Source organism: Petaurus breviceps, unplaced genomic scaffold (genome assembly GCF_028583685.1).
Source record: "Petaurus breviceps papuanus isolate PSGF00001 unplaced genomic scaffold, PetGlider_PUasm1.0 90686, whole genome shotgun sequence".
NCBI classification, from domain to species: Eukaryota; Metazoa; Chordata; class Mammalia; order Diprotodontia; family Petauridae; genus Petaurus; species Petaurus breviceps.
The window spans coordinates 500,419-524,995 of record NW_027187309.1 but is presented as its reverse complement, the minus strand read 5'-3'; the positions used below and the strand labels follow the sequence as shown (position 1 = coordinate 524,995).

The following is a 24,577-nucleotide window of genomic DNA, read 5'->3' as shown; positions in this document are numbered from 1 at the left end:
GCACCTTTTCCAGCCCCTTCCTCACACCAATAAGTGAGCAGTATGATCCTTAAAAGACTGCTCAGACATTGAGGGATCTACCAAATTCCACTACTGCTTCCAATGAGAAGATGACTATATTAGGCTGGACCACATGTGTGCAGGGTTTTGACTACAGCTGCCAGTGTATCTATACCTGCTGCTTTGTCACTTGCCTGTGAGATAGGTCAAAATGGCAACATGTTGTTGGTGATTTCTTTTGATTTGTACATAAATTGGATTTAAGTGGGGCAGAGTTTCATAGAGTCCCACTCTCTCTTCCAGAGTCATCACAATACAGTGGCAGGACAGAGTCAAGATGACCAGTGATAGCTCAAGATGCAGTGGATGTCCTTGGCCTCTTCTATGTCTAACCAAGCACTCCACAGCACCTACTTTCGCTGCCTTCATGGCCATTGGAACAAATTTTTCTCATTTACCCATTCCACTGGGAGAAGTCTTCACATGCTAAGGGCAGACACTCCCCTAACTCATCAATGTGTTTGAGACCCCTCAGTTACCCTCAACCTGGTTTAGTCTGTCTGCCAAAACAGTTTACTGGGGTGTTGCTGTATATGTTGCTACAGCTTCTTGGAGCCACGGGTGAGTTAGGTACATCAGGTGGACACCAAATGTAGAAAGCAGTCCTTAAAGGGCTCTACAGTCCTCACACCAGAGCTACTAGTCTTTCTCTGAACACACTCTATACTCACATGAACTATGACAGTAATGTTTTAATGGAGGAATAGAAAATGTCTTATTAGTATTGCCTCGGTAAATATATCTGTAGATAGTCACAAAAAATATATATGTACAAATATACACATATAACGTATATGTATTTATATGCCATTGATTTTCTAAGATATTTAAGTGAGTATGCACTAGAATTCAGTAAGAAATTGCATGTGAGAACGTCATATATTGTTAAAATTTTCTTTGTGTCCTAGGCAAGATACATATTTAGGTAGTTATTGATCAATCTGTTTTTCTAGATGTATAAATAGGTAACTTGATCTTATAGCAAAATGTTTGGATCATAAAATTCCTTAATTATAATACTTGTTAATTGTTAAATCAGTGCCTTCAGTGACTTTAATTATTAAAAAAAAAAACCCTAGTGCTGACACAATATAATTGTCCTATAATAACTGTCAGATGAAATAAGCAACCGATTAAATGTATAACATAAAATGAAGATAATTATCTTTCTCTCTTATAGATGATGAAAATAAGATCCAACCCAGGAAAAAAATATACACAGTAAGCCCACCTCCTGATGGATATGCTCCATGTTCTCCAGAATTCACTGATATCAAAAACTCAGAAAAATCTGGTAGCACTGATGACACAGAAGGTAAAGAGTTTTAAGAATTGGTCATTGAGAACTTATATTTTTAAAGTTTAATTATTTTTGTTTTACAAAATATTAAAAGTTAAGCCCGCCTTTATGCCATAATTATAATTATTGGCCAATTTTCAAGAGAATGTATTTAGAATAGGTAAATCTAGCCTATTTAGAAGAGAAAATTACTGATTAATTAATACTTTATTAATGCTGATACAATATCATTATCTTTATGAAGATAATACTGATTGTGAAAATTACAAAGAAATAGCCTTATAATTTCAGCATGTAACTATATTTCAAAGTATATATATAAATATATGTATAGTTTTACTTGTTTTTCCTAATTCATGAAAAATACAATATAATTTATCTCATGTCAGTAAGAATATATATTTCTTTGAGCAGTCTAATAGTGGTTTTGTTTACATATGTTTGTGAATGTTATATGTAAAAGGTGATATTTTGAAATTAAATCAGTTAAATATTCCTTTCATAATATATTTCATTAGATTTATTGCCTTGTCTATTTTATTTTTAAAGGATATTTAACAAAAGGAAACTATAAAAATATAGATTTGTTCTTCCTCTTACTGCATCACATATTTTTAAATATTGGGGTTTCCTCTGGTCTCTTACCCTTTTTCCTGACCCTTGATGTTACTTAAAAATTTTGTAGCCCAATCTACACCCATCTTCCAGGCTGGTTTTGCCTATGTTCCAAGCAGTTGGTCAGCCCCTTTATATAAATGCTTGTTGAATTGATAGGAAAAAATAAATTGTCATATCAACAACAACAGTCTAGATTGTACTAATATGATTGTCATGGAATTATTCAGAATATTCTTCCTATGTAAAATGGAAAGGTATTTTAAATGAGACAGTTTGAATTTTCCTCTGAGCTAAGAAATGAATTTTATTTGAGTACACAATATAATCAGAGACCTACCATTTGCACCATTCTCAGCTAAGTGCCTCAAAGAATTTAACTCTCAACCTGGAATTAGGAAGATCTGAGTTCAAAACTTGCCTGAGACATTAGTCATGTGACTGTGTTGGGGAGACAGTGCCATGTACCAACTCTCTTACCACTGCTTGTCAACCAGTCAGTAAATATTTACTAGGGGCTATCTATGTTCCAGACAATGTGCTAAGCACTGGAACATCCCCATCCCCAAGATGTGGCTTTAGATATTCAGCTACGGGGACCTAGTTTGCAATTCTCTTCCTTTTTCAGGAAGCATAGTGTTGAGGAAATCTCCTTCTGGATGGCTGGTTGCCAATACTTTAAAAATTGGGAATTCTTTTCCTTGGAGCTATCCATAGGACAGACCATAAAGTCTGTGACTCCCATCTCAGGCTAAGTTGGCATATATACACATATATATCCATTTCTACTATGTGCTTCTGCAGATGTGCCCCAATACTCTGGCCGGCTGCACCATCTCTTGATCTGGGAAAACCTACTCTCATCAGGATCTCTTCTGTCAGGCTTAGTGAATCTTTATGCAGCTCCCATGTTCTTTGCCCAAGACAACACTTCCAGTTCCTGGAGAAATGGAAAGTGATAAAAAAAAAATCCCTCTCTCCACTAACCCTTGTAGTTTTGTTTTGTTTTGTTTTGTTTTGTTGAAAGAAAGACTCAATGGAAAAGGCAAAGAAAAACTACAGAAAAGCTTGAGCTGATCTGTTAGCTCAGTCTGAAACTTTTATAACAAAGTTTCTGTACTCTTAAACCCACACTGGTGCTGCCCTTTCCCAACCCCAAAAATAATTAGGAAATGGAAAAAAATTAATAAAAGTCAAATGAACAATTAATAATAACCAAATTAGATCAAAGAAAAAGAAAAAACTCCCCTCCTCAGAGAAGAATTCTAATTCCAGATGAGCTCCCAAAACTTATGAGGTGCTCCCAACAAGAATTTGAATTCCAGGAGAAATCAACCTCTCACCCCCAAGTAGAGGTCAACCAATGTTGATTTCTCTGAAAAGACAGAGAATACCCTGAATTACCAGGTCTTAAGACAACCCCCATACAATAGAATTGAAGTCCATAAGGACCCTAGACAAACTGTCCAAACACATCCCAAGATAAGTTGTATGATCTAGATGTTCCAAAAATATGAAATGAAATGAAACATGGATGAGTCTCCAAATATATATGGATTCCAAAAAAGGGTTCAGAAATTTGATGTTTTTGGCAGTTAACCCCTTCCATAATAGATGACACCCATAATACCATGAATTCATAGACTACCCCTCCTTTTCTCTCTCCCCCAACCCCAATGCTGGGCTCATATAAACTGGGTTCTGATGCTGGGAGCTCATCAGTGGAGAGTCATTTTCTCGTTTTAACTCATTGTTCTCTGTTAGTTCCTTACACTAAAGAATTTCTGTGCAAAAGAGAAGAGGGAACCCTTACTCTAGTCTCATAAATGAAATGGTCTAGTGGGGTTGAGAGGACAGATTGATTAGCCCTGATCATGACAGTGGCAGTGTTCCTGGATATTCATTCTGTTTTTTACCTCTCCATTTTTCTTCCCTCTCCCCATTTCCATTAATAAGAATGGCTCATATTTATATAGTGTTTTATGATCTCCAAAAAGGTGAATTAATGGAAGACTGAGAGGAATCTCAAAGGGAACAGACTTGCTTCATTTTCATTCCTTTGAATACTGAAAATAGCTTATTTTGGGACTTTTTAAGAGTTTTTAAAGCTTCATAACTTTCTCTGTGCAAGGTTATTTTTACTCCAATGTTTATCTGTAGTTCCTAGCAGTAAAAACTAGTAAAAACTAAAAACTGTAAAAGTTTTTATGCTTATTTCAGAGATAAGACAATAGGAAAGAACTTAGAAAATCATTTCTTCAGTGAGTCAAAATGGAGAGAAACTCTGTTTAAAAGAGATACAGGCTAGCATTTGGAAGGAAAGAGCCAAGCTAGTCTCTGGAGAGGAAAAAAAAGTTGTAATTAGATTACTGCAGTGTAAGGAAGCCTTACCCCATTGATGTCAGGCTGGTCTTGCTACTACTTCTGTTAACATTTTACTCTTACTTTCACTTCTGACTTTTAACTTTTATTTTGATTCTCGGCTCTGTTAGCTCTAGCAGCTCCTTACTACTTTGGGGAAGTAATAGATGTTTTATTCAGATATCTAGTAGAGCATCATATCATTTCCAAAAAAGCGATAATTTTGTTTACTCTTTGCTTATGCTTATTCCCTCAATTTCTTTTCTAATCTTATTGCTATAATTAGCTTTTCTAAAACTACATAATGTAATAGTGGTAATAATGGGAATTCTTTCTTTACCCCAGATCCTTCTGGAAAGGCCTTCTTATATTTCTCCATTACTCATGATAGTGGCTTTTGTTTTCAGAGAGCTAGCATATGCTATATTAAGAAAAGATCTATTTATTCTTGTACTTTAAAAATTTTTTTAATATAAATAATTCTTCAATTTTGTTTTAAAAACTTTTTCAGCATTATTGATATGAATATATGATTTTATTGTTTCTATTTTTGGCATATTTTATGCCATTTATAGTTTCCCTAATATTGAACAATTCTGCATTCCTGATATAAATCCAACCTGGTAATATTTATCATCTTTTTAGTATGTTGTAATAGCTTCTTTGTATGTGGTTTTTTGTTATTTCTTCATTTTATGTCTCCCTTCTTAGGCATCAAGATCATATTAATATCATGGAAAGAATTTGGAATTTACTTATTTTTAGAAACAGCTAATATAATATTAGATTAATTGTTGTTTGAAAATTGGTAGAATTCGCTTGTAAATTTATCTGGCACTTCATTCCCTCATCTTTCAAAAGTTTATATATGATTTGTTCAGTTTCCTTTTATGAGATTAGGTCATTTGAATTTTCTGTTTCTTATTCTTTTAATCTGACCTTTTTTCTACATTTCATTTAGTTACCAGTTTTGTCAGCATATCAACATGCAAAATAATTTCTAATAATTCCTTTATTTCATCTTAATTTATTGTGAATTCTCCTTTTTTTCATTTTTGATGTGAGCGATTTGGTTTTTCTCCTTTTTGAAAATTAGAAGTCAATAGTTTATTATATTTTTAATGAATTAAATTTAAATTTTGTTAGTCTTGTCATTGATTTTCAAGATTTTGGGGACAGCTAGGTGGCACAGTGAATAGAGCACTGGCCCTGGAGTCAGGACGACCTGAGTTCAGATGCAGCCTCAGACACTTAACACAAAAACTAGCCGTGTGAGCTTGGGCAAGTCACTTAACCCCAATTGCCCTCCAAAAAGAAAAAAAAATTTAAAATTAAAAAAACTCTTTTCAAGATTTTTATTTTCATATTTAGTTGGGGTTTTTTGATTTGTTACTAGGTTTTTTGTTACATGCTCAGTTCATTGGTTGTAGAGTATTCTCAAGTCCTTCTTCTGTTTCCTAAAAAGGAATACATAATACCAACATAACTGATTAAATAGTGAAAGAAGTTCAATCCAACAAACAATTTTCCCATTGAGTTTGATGACATTGAAGCACTTGTGTGCCAGTTTCAAAGAAAAGATTTGCAGTAGGATTATGATTTAATGAATTACTGATTACTCAAGCAGGAGATAACACTTTATCATATATAGGATAGGATGTTTATATAAAAATCATTTATTTATAACGTTTATTAAGCACCTACTATGTGCCTGAAACTGTGCTAAAAGCTGAGGATTCATAAAGAGGCAAAAGATAACCCCTGCCCTCAAGGAGCTCACAATCTAATGGAGGACACCACAAGCAAATAAATATATCCAAACAAACAATATACAGGATAAATGGGAAATAATTGACAGAGGGAAGGTACTAGAATTAGGAGAATTTGGGAAAGGTTTCCTTCAAAAGATGCAATGTTAGTTGAGACTTAAAGGAAGCCAGCAGACCAAGTTGAGGAGGGAGAGCATTCCAGGAGTGGGGGACAGCAGAGAAGATGCCTGGAGCCAAGAGATGGAATGTCTCATTCATAAAACAGCAAAGAGATTAGTGGCATTGGATCAGAGTACATGGTGGAGAGTAAGATTTAAGAACACTGAAAAAGGTAGGAGGGGGGGTTAGGTTATGAAGGTCTTTGAATGTCAAACAGGACATTTTATTTGTTCTTAGAGGTGATAAGGAACCACTGGAGTTTATTGAGTGGGATGATGGGGGAGGGGAGTAGGGGCATGATATTAATGAACCTGTATTTTAGGGAAATCACTTTAGGGGCTATATGGAGACTGAATTTTAGTGGAAAGAGTTGAGGCAAGCAGACCTGTTAGCAGACTATTGCAATAGTCCATTGTGTGGACACACTCCAGGTGTGAGATGATGAGAATCTGCATTAGAGTTGTGATAGTATCAGAGGAGAGAAGAGACTATGTAAACGATGTTGCAGAGGTGAAATTGATAGGCCTTGGCAATAGATTGGATATGGGGTTGAAAGATAGAGAAAACTCAAAGATATCCCCTAGGTTTCAAGTCTGACAGATTGGGATGATGTTGCCCTCTATAGTAATAGGAAAGATAGGAGGAAAGTCATAGGAAAGATTTTGGGGAAAAGATAATGAGTTTCATTTTGGGCCTATTGAGTTTCATTTGTCTACTGGATATCCACTTCAAGATGTCTAAAAGGCAGTTGTAAATGTGAGATTGGAGATCAGGAGTAGATTGGGGCAGGATAGGTAGATTTTATATCTTTATTATAGAGATGGCAATTAAATATATGGGACTTGATGAAATCATCAAGTAAAAAGTAAGAGACACAAAAGAGGGCCCAAGATGGAAGCCTGTGGAACACCTAGAATCAGAAAACATTGTCTGTATAAATATGTATCAGGGGAGATTAAGGAGTTTGCCCTAGAGACTGACCATATTTTAGAAATGAAGAGATCTTGCCAAAGACCTAAGGAAAATAAAGAAGAATTTAAAGGAAATTAGGAAGTAGGATAAAAACATTAATATATTTTGTTTTGTGCTTGGAATTCCATATTCCTTTGGTTTTATTCGAAGTCTATAGTTGGAATAATGTTGTTATCTTACCCTAAAAATTTTGGGGGACTGTATTAGAGAGGACTTACTGGGAGAAAAAAGCTTTTGACATGCTGTCAATTTATAATTATTGCCAAAGTATATTTTTTCTTACATATCGTAATTTTTTTCTACTCCTTAACAGTGTTACACATGGAAGGAATGTAATAAGTACTAATTGAATGAATGGCTATCAGTGAATCACTCATTTACACTGTCTCTAAGTACTGAGGGGTTTCATGACTGGTGAGAGGCTGGGATTAGAATAATTCTTAACTGCTTTACATTTTAAAAGTTTTGTTCTCATAGTCATCTGTATTATTTATGGAGTATTGGACTAATGTTGTAGATCTAAAATTGAAGGGACCAGCATTCTATGTCAGTCCCCTCAGTTTACAGATGAGGGAATTGAAACCTAGTTATGGTCAGGTGACTTGCTCAGAGTCACACAGACAGCAGACATCAGAAGTGGAATCATTTAGTTCCTTTTTAAAACGAGTGGGGCAGCTAGGTGGTGCAGTGAGTAAAGTGCCACCCCTGGAGTCAGGAGGACCCGAGTTCGGTTCCGGTCTCAGACACTTAACACATGCAAAAAAAAACTAGCCATGTAACCTTGGGCAAGTTACTTAACCCCAATTGCCCTCCAAAAGGCAAAAAAAAAAAAAGTGAACATGAGCCAATTTAACATCAGGTTTACAAATGAGGATCATGGATTGGGATTTAGAGACCCATTCTGTCCTTTTTCTCCCTTTATCCATATATCTCTTATATCACATTTAATTTTTACTTTTCCAAGGTGTATTTATGTACATATTTTATTCTGAATTTTATAATGTGACATAAATTCAGTTATAAATCCATGAACCCCAGGGCCTCTTGGATAGGGAAATAGGTCAACAAGAAAGGAGGAAAAAAATGCCCAAAAATATAACAGTTGTATTATGTGTATATGGGAGAAATCTTTAACAACTAGCTGTTTTGGTTCAGAATTAAAATAATAAGGTTTCTCTCAGTATTCCATGTAAAATCCAAGGTAAAGCAAGAAACTCCAGATGAATCATTCTTTACCAAAATTTTCCATCTCAAAATTTAAATAACCAGATACAATTAATTAAAATTAAAGATTTCTTATAACTAGTCTAGGATGTATTAAAATTGAGATTGATCATGAAATAGCTTGATACATCAAGAACTTCAAAAAGCTTTTTGATTAAAAGTATTTTTCTCACACATTGTGAAGTTTGCTCCCCTGTAGTAGTTATCCTCTGGATTTTAAATAGGACAGAAACTAGCATGAATTTCAGTGCACTCCAGGCATTATGGAGTCTTCTTCCAACTGGTATCATGACAATTTATTTTACAGAGAGAACTTTGGGATTAAAGTGTGATTTGAGGAGTATCGTTAAGATTGGAATTAACATTTAGAAAATATATATTTAATAGGATCTATATACAACATTATCAGCTTTTCATAAGATGCTCTTCTAAAAATATAATTCTGATGGGAAATTCATTTTTCTAGGGAAAGATCAGAAACTTTTGGAGAATGGAGAATATTCCCAAAATAGTTGCTTTGTTCAGCCATACTCCCTCTATAGCTATCTGTAATTATCTTTTCATTTGGTACTTCTTTAAGGGATATGTAGTATAGGTATTAAATAAGGTATTAGTATTACAGTGTTATATATTTGCAATTATAAAAGATATAGGGCTTCCTTGAGATTTCTTTCTATCTGCTAGTCTATCTATCTATCCATCTATCTATCTGTCTAATCTATCTATTTTTGCCTTCAGCTGCAGCGTTGAGACATGAAATTGGTCATTCCTTTGCCTGTGACTACTTACTGCTTTAAGAATGAGAGTAAGCAGATAAAAAGTCAAGCAGCATATAGACAAAATAAGTCAAAATAAGAAGAATTGAGGACTAAGAAAGATAGTTTGATCTAACACTATAGATTTGAAAAGGAAAATTCTTTACACACGTGGTGACCTTCAAGGAATGTTTCAGGAGAGGTGTTGAGTCATCCAGCATGTAAGGCAAATCTAAATCACATGTAGCAAGGGTGGACTGGTATATTTCTTGTGGAGGTGAGCATTCCCTCTAACATCTCACTAAAAGGCATACGTAACTTAGCAACTTCTATTCTCCATGGTCCCAATGACTGGAGTTCAAAGTTATGGACCTCAGAATCAGGAGGAGCATCCCATCTCAACAGATTACAGGGATAGCTCTAAATGAGTCTCCACTGATCTTTTTGAGAACATTTATTTGGAATTATTAATTCTCCCTTGGACTTCTAGTAAGCAAGATAGAAAGGATTTTTCTCCTGTCCTTTCCTCTTCCCCCCAGCAGCAGTGCTTTGAATCAGGGGCAGGATTTCCCTCCATTACAGGCACTTTTGAAAGCAGGATTACCAAGCCCCCTATATCAGCTGTCAGCTTCCTATGTATACCCTCAAGAACTGGACTTCCAGTCAGCTTCCATGTGTTATCCCAGGCAATTGCTGAGATTGCATATGTGTTATTCACCTTATAGTCTTTTTTATTTTTCTAGTAATTTAAAGTAGATTTTTACACAAGTAATTTTCTCTACCTCATCTTCAGTTTCCTTCTTTGTGAGTCCATCCTTCCTGCCTTTGTTAAAATGAATGTTCTTACCTGTGCTACTCAACTTACTTTCATCATGTTCCTCCTTGCCTTTTATTTTTTGTTCACCTGTCATTTGAGGAAAGGTGAATTGAGTCATATTTATCAGCTCCAGATTAAAGGTTTAGCTCAATTTTAGTCCATGGTCAGCTTACTCATTTAGGAAAATGACATTTTTTCATCCTACCCATTCATGACAATAACTTCAGCTGCATGGAAAACAGCTTCCCTGTTTTTTGTTTTTTATTTTTTTAATGAGGCTAAATACCCGCCTATCAGTTACAGAATTATCAAATTCAGTGATGCAGTGCAAAAATGTCAGGAAGGACCATCTTGACCATTGTTAACTTCACATTAAACAGGTCTCTAGCACCAAGGGTTCTCTTGTTCATCAGTATACAATAGAAGAACTGTTTGAATGGTATTGGATGCTGTGGATTGGCCATTATCTAACATTAGATTTTTAGTCAGTCAATTATTTGCATATAAGAAACATTCCCTACCCTCAAGAACTTACATCTTCCCAGGGGAAACCACATATTATACAAATTAGTTAATACAAAAGAGGACCAGAAATGAGGGAATCAGAAAAGATCTCATCTAGAAATGGTTACATAATTTTTTTCTTGAAATAAACCAGAGATTTTAGCAGGTGGATGAGGAGGCATGGGGGACAGCCTGTACAAAGATAGAGGAGTAGCAGCTGAAATGTTATGTAGAGAGAACAGCAAAAAGGCCAGTTTGACTGGAACATGGAGTATGGGAATTGGGTGGAGGGTATTGTTTAAAATTAATGAAAGAAAAATGGAACCAGAATGTGGAGGGCTTTCAATTCCAGAGTTTGTATTTTATCCTAAATGCAATAGGGAATCACTGAAGCTTCTTGAGCAGGAAGACTTGAGCTCAAATTTGACCTCAGGTACGTGTTAGCTGTGTGACCTTGGGGAAGTCTTAATCTCTACTCTATCTTCCTCAGTTTCCTCAACTGCAAAATGCAGCTAATAATGGCACCTTCCTCACAGGGTTGTGGTGAAAATTAAATGAAATTAAATGAGATAATATTTTTAAAACATTTTACATGGTGCCTGGCACATAAATACTTAAATGATTGTTCTTGTCCTTTCCTTTCTGATCTCCTGACCCTATATCTCTTGACTCTGTCCATTTCATCTCACTGTCCTCCATGTCTGGAACATTCTCCATCCTTTGCTTCACCTAATGACCTCAATAGCTTCCTTTAAATCCCAACTAAAATTCCTTCTCCTAGAAATCGTGCCCAAGCCCTCTTAATTCTAATGCCTTTGTTTTGTTAATTACTTCCTATTTATCCTGTATATAACTTGTTTTGTATATATTTATTTGCATGCTCTCTCCCCCATTAGATTGTCTAAACTCCTTAAAGGGAGGAACTGTTTTTTTGCCTCTTTCTGTATCTCCAGTACTTAGCAGTGCCTGCAATATGGTAGGTACTTAATAGATGTTTGCTGATTATTCTCCAAAAACTACTTTGTATTCATTTTATGTATATTATGTACATATGTTGTCTCTTCCCAATAGAATTTATGCTCTTTCAGAATGGGGACTTTTTTTTTTCTTTTTATTACCAGCACTTACCATAGTTTCTGGTTCATAGTAGGGGCTTAAGAACTGCTTGTTGTGAATAACTGATTGATTTAAATGCCAAATCATAGGCAGCTATGTGGCACAGAGCATAGAGAACTGGGCCTAAACCCAAGAAAAACCTGAGTTCAAATTTGGTCTCACATCCTACTAGCTGTGTGATCCTGAGCATGTCAGGCAATCTCTGTCTGCCTCTGTTTCCTCAAATGCAAAATGGAAATAATAATAGCACCCACTTTCCAGGGTTGTTGTGAGGAACAAATGAGATATTTCTAAAGTGTTTAGCACAATGCCTGACACATAATAGGTGTTTAAAAAATACTTGCTCCCTTCCCTTCCCCTCTTCAAAGTACTCTCAAATCTCCTTCACATGTTACCTTCCTCTACAAATCAAAACTTAACTGCCCTTGGAACCAGGTTAAAAGTGGTATAAGTGTGAATAGCTTGGTAACCATGGCTTTCCATTCCACTCAGAACAAAGCCCCTAATCAAGCTGGCTCCATGGAGCCAGATGTGGTAGACAAATTGGATTATGAAACAACTTCTAACATTGGTAAAATATAAAAATTGCTTTCATTTGTATAGGACCTTGTAAAATGCTTTTAAAAACTGCCAGGAAAACCATAGAGAATAGCATTATACCTCTTCTACATATGAGGGAACTGAGGCTCAGGGAGTTGAAATAAATTGTTTTTGTTACATAGCAAGTCAGTGGTAGAGCTTAGAATCCAACCTAGGTCATTTGACTCCCAAGTTCAATGTTGTTTCTGCCATATCCTATGTAAAGGAAATGCAAATTTAAAGATCTTCCCTGCCCTTAGGCCCTTTGATAGGCTTAAGAGACTCTGAGAACCTTCCTTGATTCCTTGATTTGAAAATATACTCTGCCTCCTAATAGGCTGAATGTGGTCACATGGAGCCTATGGCAGGAGGCTTGGTTTTCAGGAATGCCCACACCTTGATGCTGTGTGATTGGGTAGTGGGTCAAGAGGGTGGTTACATTCTCTGACCCAGGAGAAGGCTATATAATCCCTGATGTGAGGCTTTGTTTTGGGGCTCACTTTGAGAAGTGTTCTGTGATTTGATCAGATGAGACTCTGGGAAGCCGTTGTTGAGAGCCCCCTGGCTTTGAAAAACCCAGATGTTGATTTGGTATGGATGTAATGGTTGGACAGTTTGGAAACCTGTCTACTTGATCTGTTTCTCTGTCTTGATAATTCTGTCTGTATATTCTGAAGTTTGGGGTGCTGACCTTTTTCCCCTGAACTAGGTAAACGATACATATTTGACTGATTAAAGTAAGTTTGTTAACCCATTTTGAGTTGCTTTCCTTTAGCAAAGCAGATCTAAGAACCTGTGTTGGCAGCCACCCTGGGGACACTTGGGGTGCTTGCTGCTATACCCTACTGTTTATAGAAAGGTCAAAAAGAATCACCCATGCTTTTAGAACAACATTACCTATGAATTTCTTCATTTTTGGAGCAACACTCCAGTAGCTACCTTTATCATCAGTCTCTCCCCCCTTCCCCAGATACAATTCCATAACTTATCTGAAATTAGTTGAAGTTTCATTTCTCTTGGATTTTTATTTCTGTTACTAATAATGAAATAGTGTGATCTAGTGAAAGAAGAACATGACTTTTAGTGCTGGCAGTACTATTAACCAGCCATGTGGCTTCAAAGCAGGACCAGGACAGAATGTATGACTTGAGCACGATTTGAACATAACTGTACCCTGTGTTCGAATTTTTTTCTTCTTTCTGCAAGAGACTTAAAGTTCCCACTATAACTCATTCTTGTTAATATCATAATATAAATACATTCTGTTGAGAAGAGAATTTTCTGGCACTATACAAAATATATGCACTTACAAAAGTTTCCCTCATTCTACACTCCCAACCACATGGTGTTCCCCCAGGCAATTGCCCATCTCATCTACCCCTTTTTTTTTTGTTTTGGTTTTGGATAAGTCACTCAACTTATCTGGATCTTACTTGCCTCCTCTGTAAAATGAATCTACTAATATCTGCCTTAGTTACCCCACAGGGAAGTTAAAAGCTAAAAATAGAATAAATATGAAATTTGAAAAGTTAAAAACCTTATAATCTAAATTATTTTGTGTATTTGTTGATCTTTGAAAAATACGAAGTATCATCTTGGAGATCACACTGTCTTAAAGAAAACTCCTTATTGCCATGTCAAATATTCACATGTTTCCATAAATAGCTTTCTTTTATGAAGATGCTTATATAAATACCAAATTTTCACCTTTTTAAAATTTTTTAAAAACCCTGTAATTGGTTTAATTTGTTGTACTATGAACAGCCTTTTAAATTTTGCTTATAAGAAACTGAAATCCTTTGAAGGAATCTGGTGACAAATGTCTGACTTAGAATTTAGAAGAAAAAAAACCCTGTACTAAGGTGAAAAAAGACTGTAGAAGACAGTCCAGCTCATATTTCTTAAGATTCCAGTTATAGTACCAAGTAAACCAAAAGTTCCTGGATATCTGTGCTGAAAATCACTTACATTATCTATTGATGTTAAGTTACTTTGATGATACTGATATAAACATAGGTGAATAATTGTCATTGTGGAAATAGTTTGATTATTTGAGACCTGAGTGGCTTTGATTCAACAGATGTTTAATAATTCAAGTCCTCAGAGATTTGTAGTAATTATACTCTACTATACCGTACCATACCATACCATACTATCCTGTACTGTACTATATAATTTCTTATGCTGTATTTTGAGGTTTTAGAGATGCTTCTAACTAATTTCAAATTTATCAACACATCCATGTAGCTATGATTTATGTTAAAATCATTACAGCAGGTTATTATTTTCATAAATTCACATATGACCATAGATCAGTTTATGGCAATATATAGCACAATTGGAAAAAAGCATATATAAGAGAAATATTAGTCTTATTCCTCAACATCAAGTTTCATAAAGGAGCATCTCAATACCTAGGCAAGTGTTAATATTAATTTATTCTGCAAATATATTAAAATCAAATCATTTTGAAAGTGGAAATAAAAATTTAAAATTTAAATAGTTTGTACATTTGTGGCAAGAACAGAATATTTTAATTAGCCTAGATCCAATTTACCATATAACATATGACTCTTGAACTATTATCATCTTGACTGATAAGTATGCAGAGAAGTTTCAAGTGATATTGACACCTTTCAGTTTTTTTTTCCCATTCTAATCTATGTCTTTCTTGTAGTAGCTTAAAGTGCCATTGTAAAACATTGCTTGGCATCCAGTTGATTAATAGGTTATAAGTACTTAAAAAAACAAAAATGAAATCTCAGAGTATTCCTGGAATTAGCAGGTTTTCATCGGCCTCTAATCAGTGATGGCTAGACACACACAGCATCATTTATAAGGTTTTATGCTTATTCTTATGTTTGTGATACTCTTAAAAAATGAAAACCAAGCTAGCCCTGCAAAGTTAACAGTTAATATTTTTTGTAGCAGACTTTGGTAACATAAAACTTTAATATCTAAAATTCTTACAACTTTTCCTCCTTAAGCAGATATCAGAATGAAGAACAGAGATTGTTATAAGTCTGGAGTCCTCTAGCTTCTGTCACATTGCTGAGATTCTGTGTGCCGTCTCATTTAGGAATTTTTCTTCATTTATTTAAGTCAGTGTGTCCATCAACTGGTAGAAATGGTAGATAGCTTTAAAATATTTGATAAAACATAGTTTTTGAGACACAATCTCAAATAGGATTTGATTAAGGACAGAGTGAATAGAAGATATCAGGAATATAGAATTTATCCATTACTATGCATAGTTAAAATTTATATAGTGCTTTAAGATTTACAAATTTATATATGTAATCTCATTTCATTTAATCCTTACAACAACCTTGTGAGGTAGCTACAATTATTATCCCCATTTTATAAGTGAGGAAACTGAGACTCAGGAAGATTAAGGACCATACAGAAAATGTGTTTTAAGTCAGAATTCAAACTCAGGTCTTCCTAACTCCTAGTGCAGAAATCTAGCCACCACACTACCTACCTATGGCTAAAAAGCTACAACATAAGAAACTAATGTGGAAGGTCATAAAAAGTCTTGCTCTGAATTATAATCAGCATAAAAAGACAGCTTGATTTTCCCAAAACCTGTCATTGTGAACCACCATTTGATAAAAGTGACCATTTGGGACTGTTCAGTATCTCTTCAACTTCCAGCTAGTTGGCTACCCTGTAGTAGAGAGTGAGTTTCTGAGCTTTTTCCACCAGAGGGCTCTCATCTTCTAGCTTGGTTCCATCAAGGGCATTTCTGGCTGCATCTGTCTCAGAAAAGGAATACTATGATCATAGAATGGTAAAACTGGAAAGGACCTTAAAGATCATCTACTCTAATCTCAGTTCACAAATGAGTAAACTAGGTTTCATAGAATAAAGGTGACTTGCCCACATCATACCACGAATAAGTGGCTAAGCTGAGAATCAAACCCAGGTCTCCAAGTTCAGTGGATATTCTTTCCTCCTTTGTCCTAATACCATCTTTCTCATCCTGTTTCTTAGGACTATTGTTTTACATATTTTATTGGACTGAGTAAACCAGTAGACAATGTAAACTATTGAGTAAATAACTTGATTAAATTCATTGGTAGATTGATTCCCAATAGATTCTCTTTTTAACATCCAAGAGGACTTGTATTACATGTGCTATAATTTTTATGAGAAGCTGAGTAGGAAAAATAGACCCTTGACAGTGAAACATATTTCCTTTTAAAAAAACTAAAAATGGGGTTAAATATTCTATTTTCTCTTCTGTTAATCTGGGCAATTTATATTTTTGTAAATATTCATCCATTTCACTTAGATTGCCAGATTTATTGGCATACAAATTAGTCAAAATAGCTCCTAATTATTGTTTTCATTTCCTTTTTATTAGTGGTGAATTTGCTCTTTTCATTTTTGATATTGGTACTTCGATTTTCTTCTTTTTTTAAATCAAACTAACCAATGATTTATATATCTTATTGGGGTTTTTTTTTATAAAACCAGCTTCAAATTTTATTTATTAGTTCAATGAGTTTATTTCAGTTTTATTAATCTCATATGATTTTCAGGATTTCCAATCTGGCATTTAATTGGGGGTATTTAATTTGTTCTTTTTTCTAGATATTTTTGTTGCATGACCAATTCATTTATCTGCTCTTTCTCTATTTTATTGATGTAAGTGTTTAGAGGCACAAATTTTCCCCTAAGTACTGCTTTGCCTGCATCCCATAAATTTTGGTATTTTGTGTCATTATTGTCATTCTCTTTAATGAAATGATTGATTGTTTCTATGATTTGTTCTTTGACCCACTCATTCTTTAGAATTAGATTACTTAGTTTCCAATTAATTTTTAATCTCTCTCTCCTTGGTCCTTTATTAAGTGTAATTTTATTGCATTATGATCTGAAAAGGATGTATTTAATCTTCCTGCATTTAATTGTGAGGTTTTATACTCTAATAGTCAGTTTTTGTATAGGTGCCATGTACTACTGAGAAAATGGTACACTGTTTTTTATCCTTATTCAGTGTTCTTCAGAGATATATCATAATATAATTTTTCTAAAATTCTATTTACCTCCTTAACTTCTTTCTTACTTATTTTGTAGTTAAATTTATCTAGTTCTGAGAGGGGAAAGTTGAGGTACCCCACTGGTATAGTTTTATTGTCTATTTCCTCTTGTAACTCATTTAACTTCTTTAGAAATTTGGATGCTATACCATTTGGTACATATATGTTTAGTATTGATATTACTTCTTTGTCCATGGTAACTTATAGCAAAATGTAGTTTCCTTCTTTATCTCTTTTAATTAGATCTATTTTTGCTTTTGCTTTGTCTGAGATCATGATTATTACCCCTGCTATTTTTACTTCAGCTGAAGTATAATAGATCTGATCCAGCCTTTTACTCTTACTCTGTGTGTGTGTCACTCTGCTTCAAATGTGTTTCTTGTAAACAACATATTGTAGGATTCAGGTTTTTAATTCAGTATTCTATCCACTTCCATTTTATGGATTAATTCATACCATTCACAGTTATGATTACTAATTTTGTATCTCCCTCCATCCTGTTTCCCCTTATTTATCTCTCTCTCTCTCTCTCTCTCTCTCTCTCTCTCTCTCTCTCTCTCTCCACACACACACACATATATATCCCATGTCTCCTTGACCTGAAAGTTCTTGAATTTGGCTATATTAGTCCTGGGAGTTTTCACTTTGGGATCTCTTTCAGGTTCTGATGAATGAATTCTTTCAATTACTATTTTACCCTCTGGTTCTATGATATCAGGGAAGTTTTCCTTGCTAATTTCTTGAAAGATACTGTCCAGGCTCCTTTTATTGATCATGGCTTTTAGGTAGTCCAATAATTCCTAAAATTTCTCTCCTAGATATTTTTTCCAGGTCAGCTGTTTTTCCAGTAAAACATTTCACATTTTCTTCTATTTTTCACTTTTTTTATTGTGTTTGATTGATTCTTGATGTCTCATGGAGTCATTAGCTTCCACTTACCCAATTCTAATTTTTAAGGAATTATTTTCTTCAGTTAGCTTTTGTACCTCCTTTTCCATTTGTCCAATTGTACTTTCTAAAGAGCTGTTTTCTTTGGTGAATTTTTGTATATCTCTTTCTATTTTTTGTGCTTCCTTTACCAGGCTGTTGACTCTTTTTAAATTATTCTCTTGCATAACTCTCATTTCTTTTCCCAATTTTTCTTCTACCTCTCCTATTTAATTTTTAAAATTCTTTTTGAGTTCTTCCAGGAGTTATTTTTGGCCCTGAGACCAATTCATATTTTTCTTGAGGCTTCGCATGTAGGCATTTTGACATTTCTGTCCTCTACTAAATTTGTGTTTTGATCTTCCCTTTCACCATAGTAGCTTTCTCTGATCAGGGTTTGTTTGGTTGTTGTTGTTGTTGTTGTTGTCATTGTTTTCTTTTTTGCTGATTTTCTAGACTATTTTGTGACTTTTAAAGTTGACCCTTGCTCCTAGGATAGAGGGAGCACTATCCCAAGTTTCTTATTACTACTATACTAGGGTCTGTGGGCCTTGTGGCTCACTTATTGTACTAGGGACTGAAGCCTCACAGCTGGCCCACTATGCCATTGTGCTAAGGCTACCTTGATCACTGATCTGTACTGGGGTTTGGGGCCTTCCATTGGCTTGCCCAGACCCTGACTGCACTGGACTGTGCTCCCCTTTTACCTGAGTGAGAAAGACCTTTCTTACACTTCCAAGTTATTTTGGACTGGAAAATTGTTTCACCCTATCCTTTTGTGGGTTCTGCCACTTCAGAATTCCTTGTGAGACTTGATTTAAAGTTCTTTGGAGGGAAATTTGGGCCTTTTCTCTACCATCTTGTCTCCATCTCCAAGAAACATCTTTTCAATGACATCAAGAAAAGTTATGATAATCAGTAGATATAAAATGGATCAAATATACCCAATTTAAAATGAAAAGGCAAATTTTGTCTTTTGATTTGGGGAACATTGATAGTGGTTTTAAAAATCTACCTACAAAATTGTAGAGCCTCCTAATTTCATAGCATCATAAAACGAACAATCCAATACTGTAATTTTTTATTTGAGAATGAAAAGACAAATGTACAATTTCTTTAGATTTAATTCATGTGATTTTCTTATTTGCTTTGAATGTTACTGAACCCACATTCCATTGGGTTTTGAGGTGGGAGAGAAGTCTTCCTAAGGACTATGTCATACTTGGGATTTTTGGCTTGAAGCAGCAGAAGGTAGAACAGGATCCTAGACCTAAGCTCAACAAAGGAATATCTGAAGAACATGAGTCAAAAACTGATGTCAAGGAGTGGGGAAGACAGTTAAAGTGGGACTTGGGGAGCTCAGAGGGTAAAATCAAAGGATGTTAGAAGAGCAAGACTTCCGGAACCATATCAAAATGATTCATAGACAGGTAAAAACAGGGAGATGTTCTTATACTCAAGTGTTATCCTTGCCTATCAACATCTCCTAGAGTCTAGGAACCTGACAATAACCCATAGATGTAGATAAATTAAATTTATTTATAGACACTGCAAGGTTTCTAGCCTCTCAAACTTTATAAACTCGTATCTGAAGTATTATCCATTTGTTGAAGACTAATAATACTTTACAGTTTTGAAAGAGAAAAATTTTTGGATAATGCTGATGTTACTATTATGTATTTTCCAAAAACACTTTTAGTTTTTTGTACATGTAAGTTAAATTACAAATCTTCAAGATGTTATTTATATAAGATAAATTTTGAAATTCTTTTAAAGAAATAATCTCTAAACACCTACCTAATGTAATATATGTAAAAAGATAGTTTGGGTGGCAGAAACCTATCATAGTTAAATGTTCTTGAAACAATTTGTTGTGTGTTGAAGTAAGCAACAACTTAAGTTGCCCAACTATGAGAAAAGTAAGAAATGTGATGGAGAGTCAAAGAGCAAATGTTTTTTAAAAGTGCTTCAGGTAATGAATCATTCTTAAAATTAATTAGTTCCATCAAAAATCTATTCTCAGGAGCAACCTACTGCAATATTATAATTAGACAGTCTGGCATCTGATAGTGAGCTGGTAATTCAGATTCATCCTAATTATGCCTAATTATTAATCAAGGAAATTAAAGAGTGACAAACCCAGTAGCATTTTAATAAATTCATGGGTTCATACAATGAATAGTACCAAATTTGGGGGGTCACCAGCAGTATTGGCAATAGAAGGACTCAAAACATTTTCTGAGTTATAGAAAGAGTTCCTCTAAAGCCCTAGGCTTCAGTCTTAGGTATTGAACAAAATGACAAGCCTGTTATCTACAGGATCAAGATTGGTCATTATAATTAATTAATTCTACTTTTTATAATGCTTTCATTTACATTATTTAAGTAACTATGTATCTTGTTCTTCTGGTTCTACTTGCCTTGTTCTGCCTTAGTACTTTTTTTTTAAAAATTTGATCATTTTCATTTCAATTTTACTTATTAATAAGTATTTTTAAATTAATCTGTTTCATTACTCCTTGCCCAGACAAATTAAAAAGTAAAATAAAGTGCTCTGCATAGCTGCATAGTTTGATGAAACAAATTCCTACATCAGCCTTATCATATATGTGTGTGTGTGTGTATGTATTTGAAATTCATACCTTCTCTGTCAGGAGGTGTGATATGTTTCATTTTCATCCTTTTGGACTCATTTATCATTGTATTAATTAGAGATCTAAAGTCTTTCACATATATATATGTACATGGTGTATATAATGTTGTCATTGTGTAAATTGTTCTAGTTTTGCTCACTTCACTTTGCCAAGTGAGAAAGTTTTTCCCTAGGTAACTGGGTAACACTGCGTTATTGAATTCTGTTCTTTCTGAAACTCCCTTGTCTAGGCTATTCCATCAAACTATCTATTTTTTAACCAACATGAGATACCAGATTTTTTTTTATCACTGCTGCTTTATAATATAGTCCAAGGTCTAGAAGTGCAAGTCCCTCTTCATCTTTACTGTTTTTCATCATTTCCCTTGGAATTCTAGATCTTTTGTTCTTATGAATAATTTTTGTTATTATTTTATCAAGCCCTGTACAGTATCCTCTTGGTAATTTGGTTGGTATAGCATCAAAAGTATAAATTAATGTTGGTAGTATTTTCATTTTTTATATTGACATGACCTCGCCATGAGCACTGAATATTCCTCCAGCTAATTAGGTTGTTCTTTATTCTTTAAGGAATACTTTGTAGTTGAATCTATATGTCTTTTGTGTGCTTAGGGAGGTTGATCCCCAGATATTTTATGCATTTTGTAGTTATTTGGAATAGTATTTACATTTCTATTATTGCTTCTTGTGTTTTGTTATTATTATAAACAAATATTAATTTTTGAGGATTTATTTCATAACCTTCAACTTTGCTGAAACTGTTAATTGTCTCAGTTAGTATCTTTGCTGATTCCCTGGGCTTTTCCAAGTAAGCAGTCATATCAGCAAACAGGAATAGTTTTATTTTCTTCTTGCCTGTCTTTATTCCTTTAATTCCTTTATCTTACCTTATTGATATTACTAGTATTTCCAGAACTATACCAAATAATAGTGGGCAGAGTAGGTCATAGTGATTTAACAGCATATGATACACAAGATCTCTTTACTGCCTCCCTCCTTCCCTTAATATCCTTTCTCAGTTATTACTTCCAAGGACTTTTTCCCATACTTCTGCTTTTTTTTTTCTACAGGGGCCAACATGTCTCTTCTGTATTACTGTCATTTATACAATAACATTGTCTCATATTCATATAATATCTCGAGGCTTACATTTTTTTTTTAAAGCAATTTGGGTTAAGTAACTTGCTCAGGGTTACACAGCCAGTTATTTCTGAGTGTGGTACTAAGTATCCGAGCCCGGATTCGATCCCAGGTCATCCCGACTCTGGGGCCAGTGCTCTTACACACTGCACCACCTGGCCACCCCTAAGCAATTTGGGTTAAGTAACTTGCTCAAGGTTACATGGCCAGGTGTTTCTGGGTGGGTGCTAAGTGTCTGAGCCCGTATTCAATCCCAGGTCATCCCGACTCTAGGGCCGGAGCTCTTACTCACTACACCACCTGGACACTCCAAGGCTTACATTTTTAAAAATATGTCATTTTAGTCCCCATTTTACAGAGGAAGAACATGAGGCACTGTATCAGCAATGCCATATTCACAATGCCTATAGAGATGACAAATATGCTGATATAATTATCCATCACAAAATATGTCAGGTTTGCCATTTGGGGAAATAAACTAAAAATTTATTAAGATACCAAAAGACTGAGTCCCAAAACCATAAAGTGAAAGCCATCAGAGTAGTTATGATATTGGCACAGGTAGATAAAGTAGAAAGCACCCACATTCTCAAGCCTTTAAAACAGAACAGGCTACCTCAGGCAAAGGTCCTCCTCTCCCCACTCACAGCAACCACCCAGCGTCCTGGAAGAGTGCTCCCAGCAGCTCCGGCCCCTGGCAGTCCTCAGCAGGGGTCCTAACTCAAAAAAAAAAAAAAAGGCAACCGCCGCCAACTGCCAACCGCAGGACCGTTAGCTCGGCTTTTCACTTTCTCTTGCTCTGCTATGTCAGCACGTCCATGGGGCATGGGAGATCTTTAAATCCCATAACCCTTACAGGCACCAAGAGATGAGTTAATTTACCCAGAATCAACTACAACTGTAACTAGTAATGGTTAGCACTGGGACTCAAAAACAAGTTTCAGATCTCAAATAATTTACTCCTTCTATTATTCCACACTGCCCTTTCCACAATACTTGATACCCATAGTCACCATCTTATGTTTTCCTACTGACTTGAGGATACAACATATCAGAGGATAGGGGAACAGGACTCAATGGTGCCATTGGGGGAACTTTTAAATTTGCATTAGAGTAGTTTATTCTACTAAATGCCCTGTAAGTTCAGGAAGGTAAAGACTATCCTCTCCAGCAGGGGCCTAACAGCAGGACAAAACAATTGGTGAAAACTCTTCAGTGTAAATTTGTATTTGATTGAAAGATTTAGGGAACAGGAATACAAGACATATGTCTCTGCAATGTGATTTTGAAGGTGAAATAGAGGGATGTAGAGGGATACAATGGCCTCAGTGACCACTTCTGTCCTGTTCTCATGCTATTTTATTTATGATATTTGGTTAGTGCCATATGAGCATTAGCCCACAGGGAATTTTATCAAGGCCCATTTTAGTCCTGGGGTTACAAGTACAGATTTAATTATAATGAAGTTCCAGACCCTAGGAACTTCATTCCTAGGAATGAATGAGGGAAACCTCATTCCTAGGATCCTAGAGACTGCACCCTATTCCTTTGTTGACCCATGAAGCTATGACCAGGAGATCATGGAATAATTTCTTTTTTTTTCCAAATGCTTTATTAATTTCTGGTTTTGCATCATTCATTTCCACCAGATTTTGAGTTACAAATTTTCTCCCCATTTTTCCCCTACCCACTGCCCCAAAATAGTGGTCCCACATCCCCTCATCCACTCTACTTTCTCCAATATCTTCTCCCATACCCCCTTTGACTTTTCTAGTAGGGTATGGTGGATCTCTATGCCCCAGTGCCTGTATATCTAATTTCCCAATTACATGTAAAATAGTATTAATAATGGTATATACATATATATATTTTTTTTTTAAACATTTGATTTTAAAACTTTGAATTCCAGATTCATTTCCTTCCTCCCTTGTCATGCACCCTTACTGGGAAGATAAGCAATTCAGTATAGGTTGTACATGTGTAACTATGCAAAACATTACCGTAGTAAATATATTGTAAAAGACTGACTATATTTCCCTCCTTCCTATCCCACCTCCCACTTGTTCTATTCCCTACTTTGATCCTGTCCCTTTTCAAAAGTAGGTGCTTCCAACTTCCCTCCCTGCCAGCCTGCTCTCCCTTCCATCATCCCCCCTCTCATCCCCTTCCCCCCTACTCTCTTGTAAGGTGAGATACCCTATTTAGTGTGTATGTCATTCCCTCTCTGAGCCAAATTCAATGAGAATAAGGTTGACCCATTCCCTTTTGCCTTCCTGTTCTTCCCCTCCATTTTAACCATTTTCCCTTGCCTCTTCTATGTTATACAGTTTACCCCATTCTGTCTCTCCCCATCTCTTCTCATTATATTCCTCTCTCACCTCTTAATTTCACCTTTTAAGTATCATCCCTTCCTATTAAATTGGTCCTGTGCCCTCTATCTATGTATATATGTAAACATATATACCCACATTCACATATGTATTCATACGCCCATATACCCTCCTATATAGACATATAGGTGGATAGATAGATAGATAGATAGATAGATAGATAGATAGATAGATAGATAGATAGATAG

At 35.1% G+C, this 24,577-nt stretch overlaps 1 protein-coding gene across 1 annotated transcript in view; it reads left to right on the top strand.

Moving 5' to 3' along the window:
* The window catches only part of ERICH1 (glutamate rich 1), a 96,676-nt gene that overhangs the window by 43,618 nt on the left and 28,481 nt on the right, over positions 1-24,577 (top strand). The window contains exon 3 of the mRNA XM_069065391.1: positions 1,241-1,375. Coding sequence (XP_068921492.1) covers positions 1,241-1,375 — 135 coding nt within the window. The remainder of the gene's footprint in view (positions 1-1,240; positions 1,376-24,577) is intronic.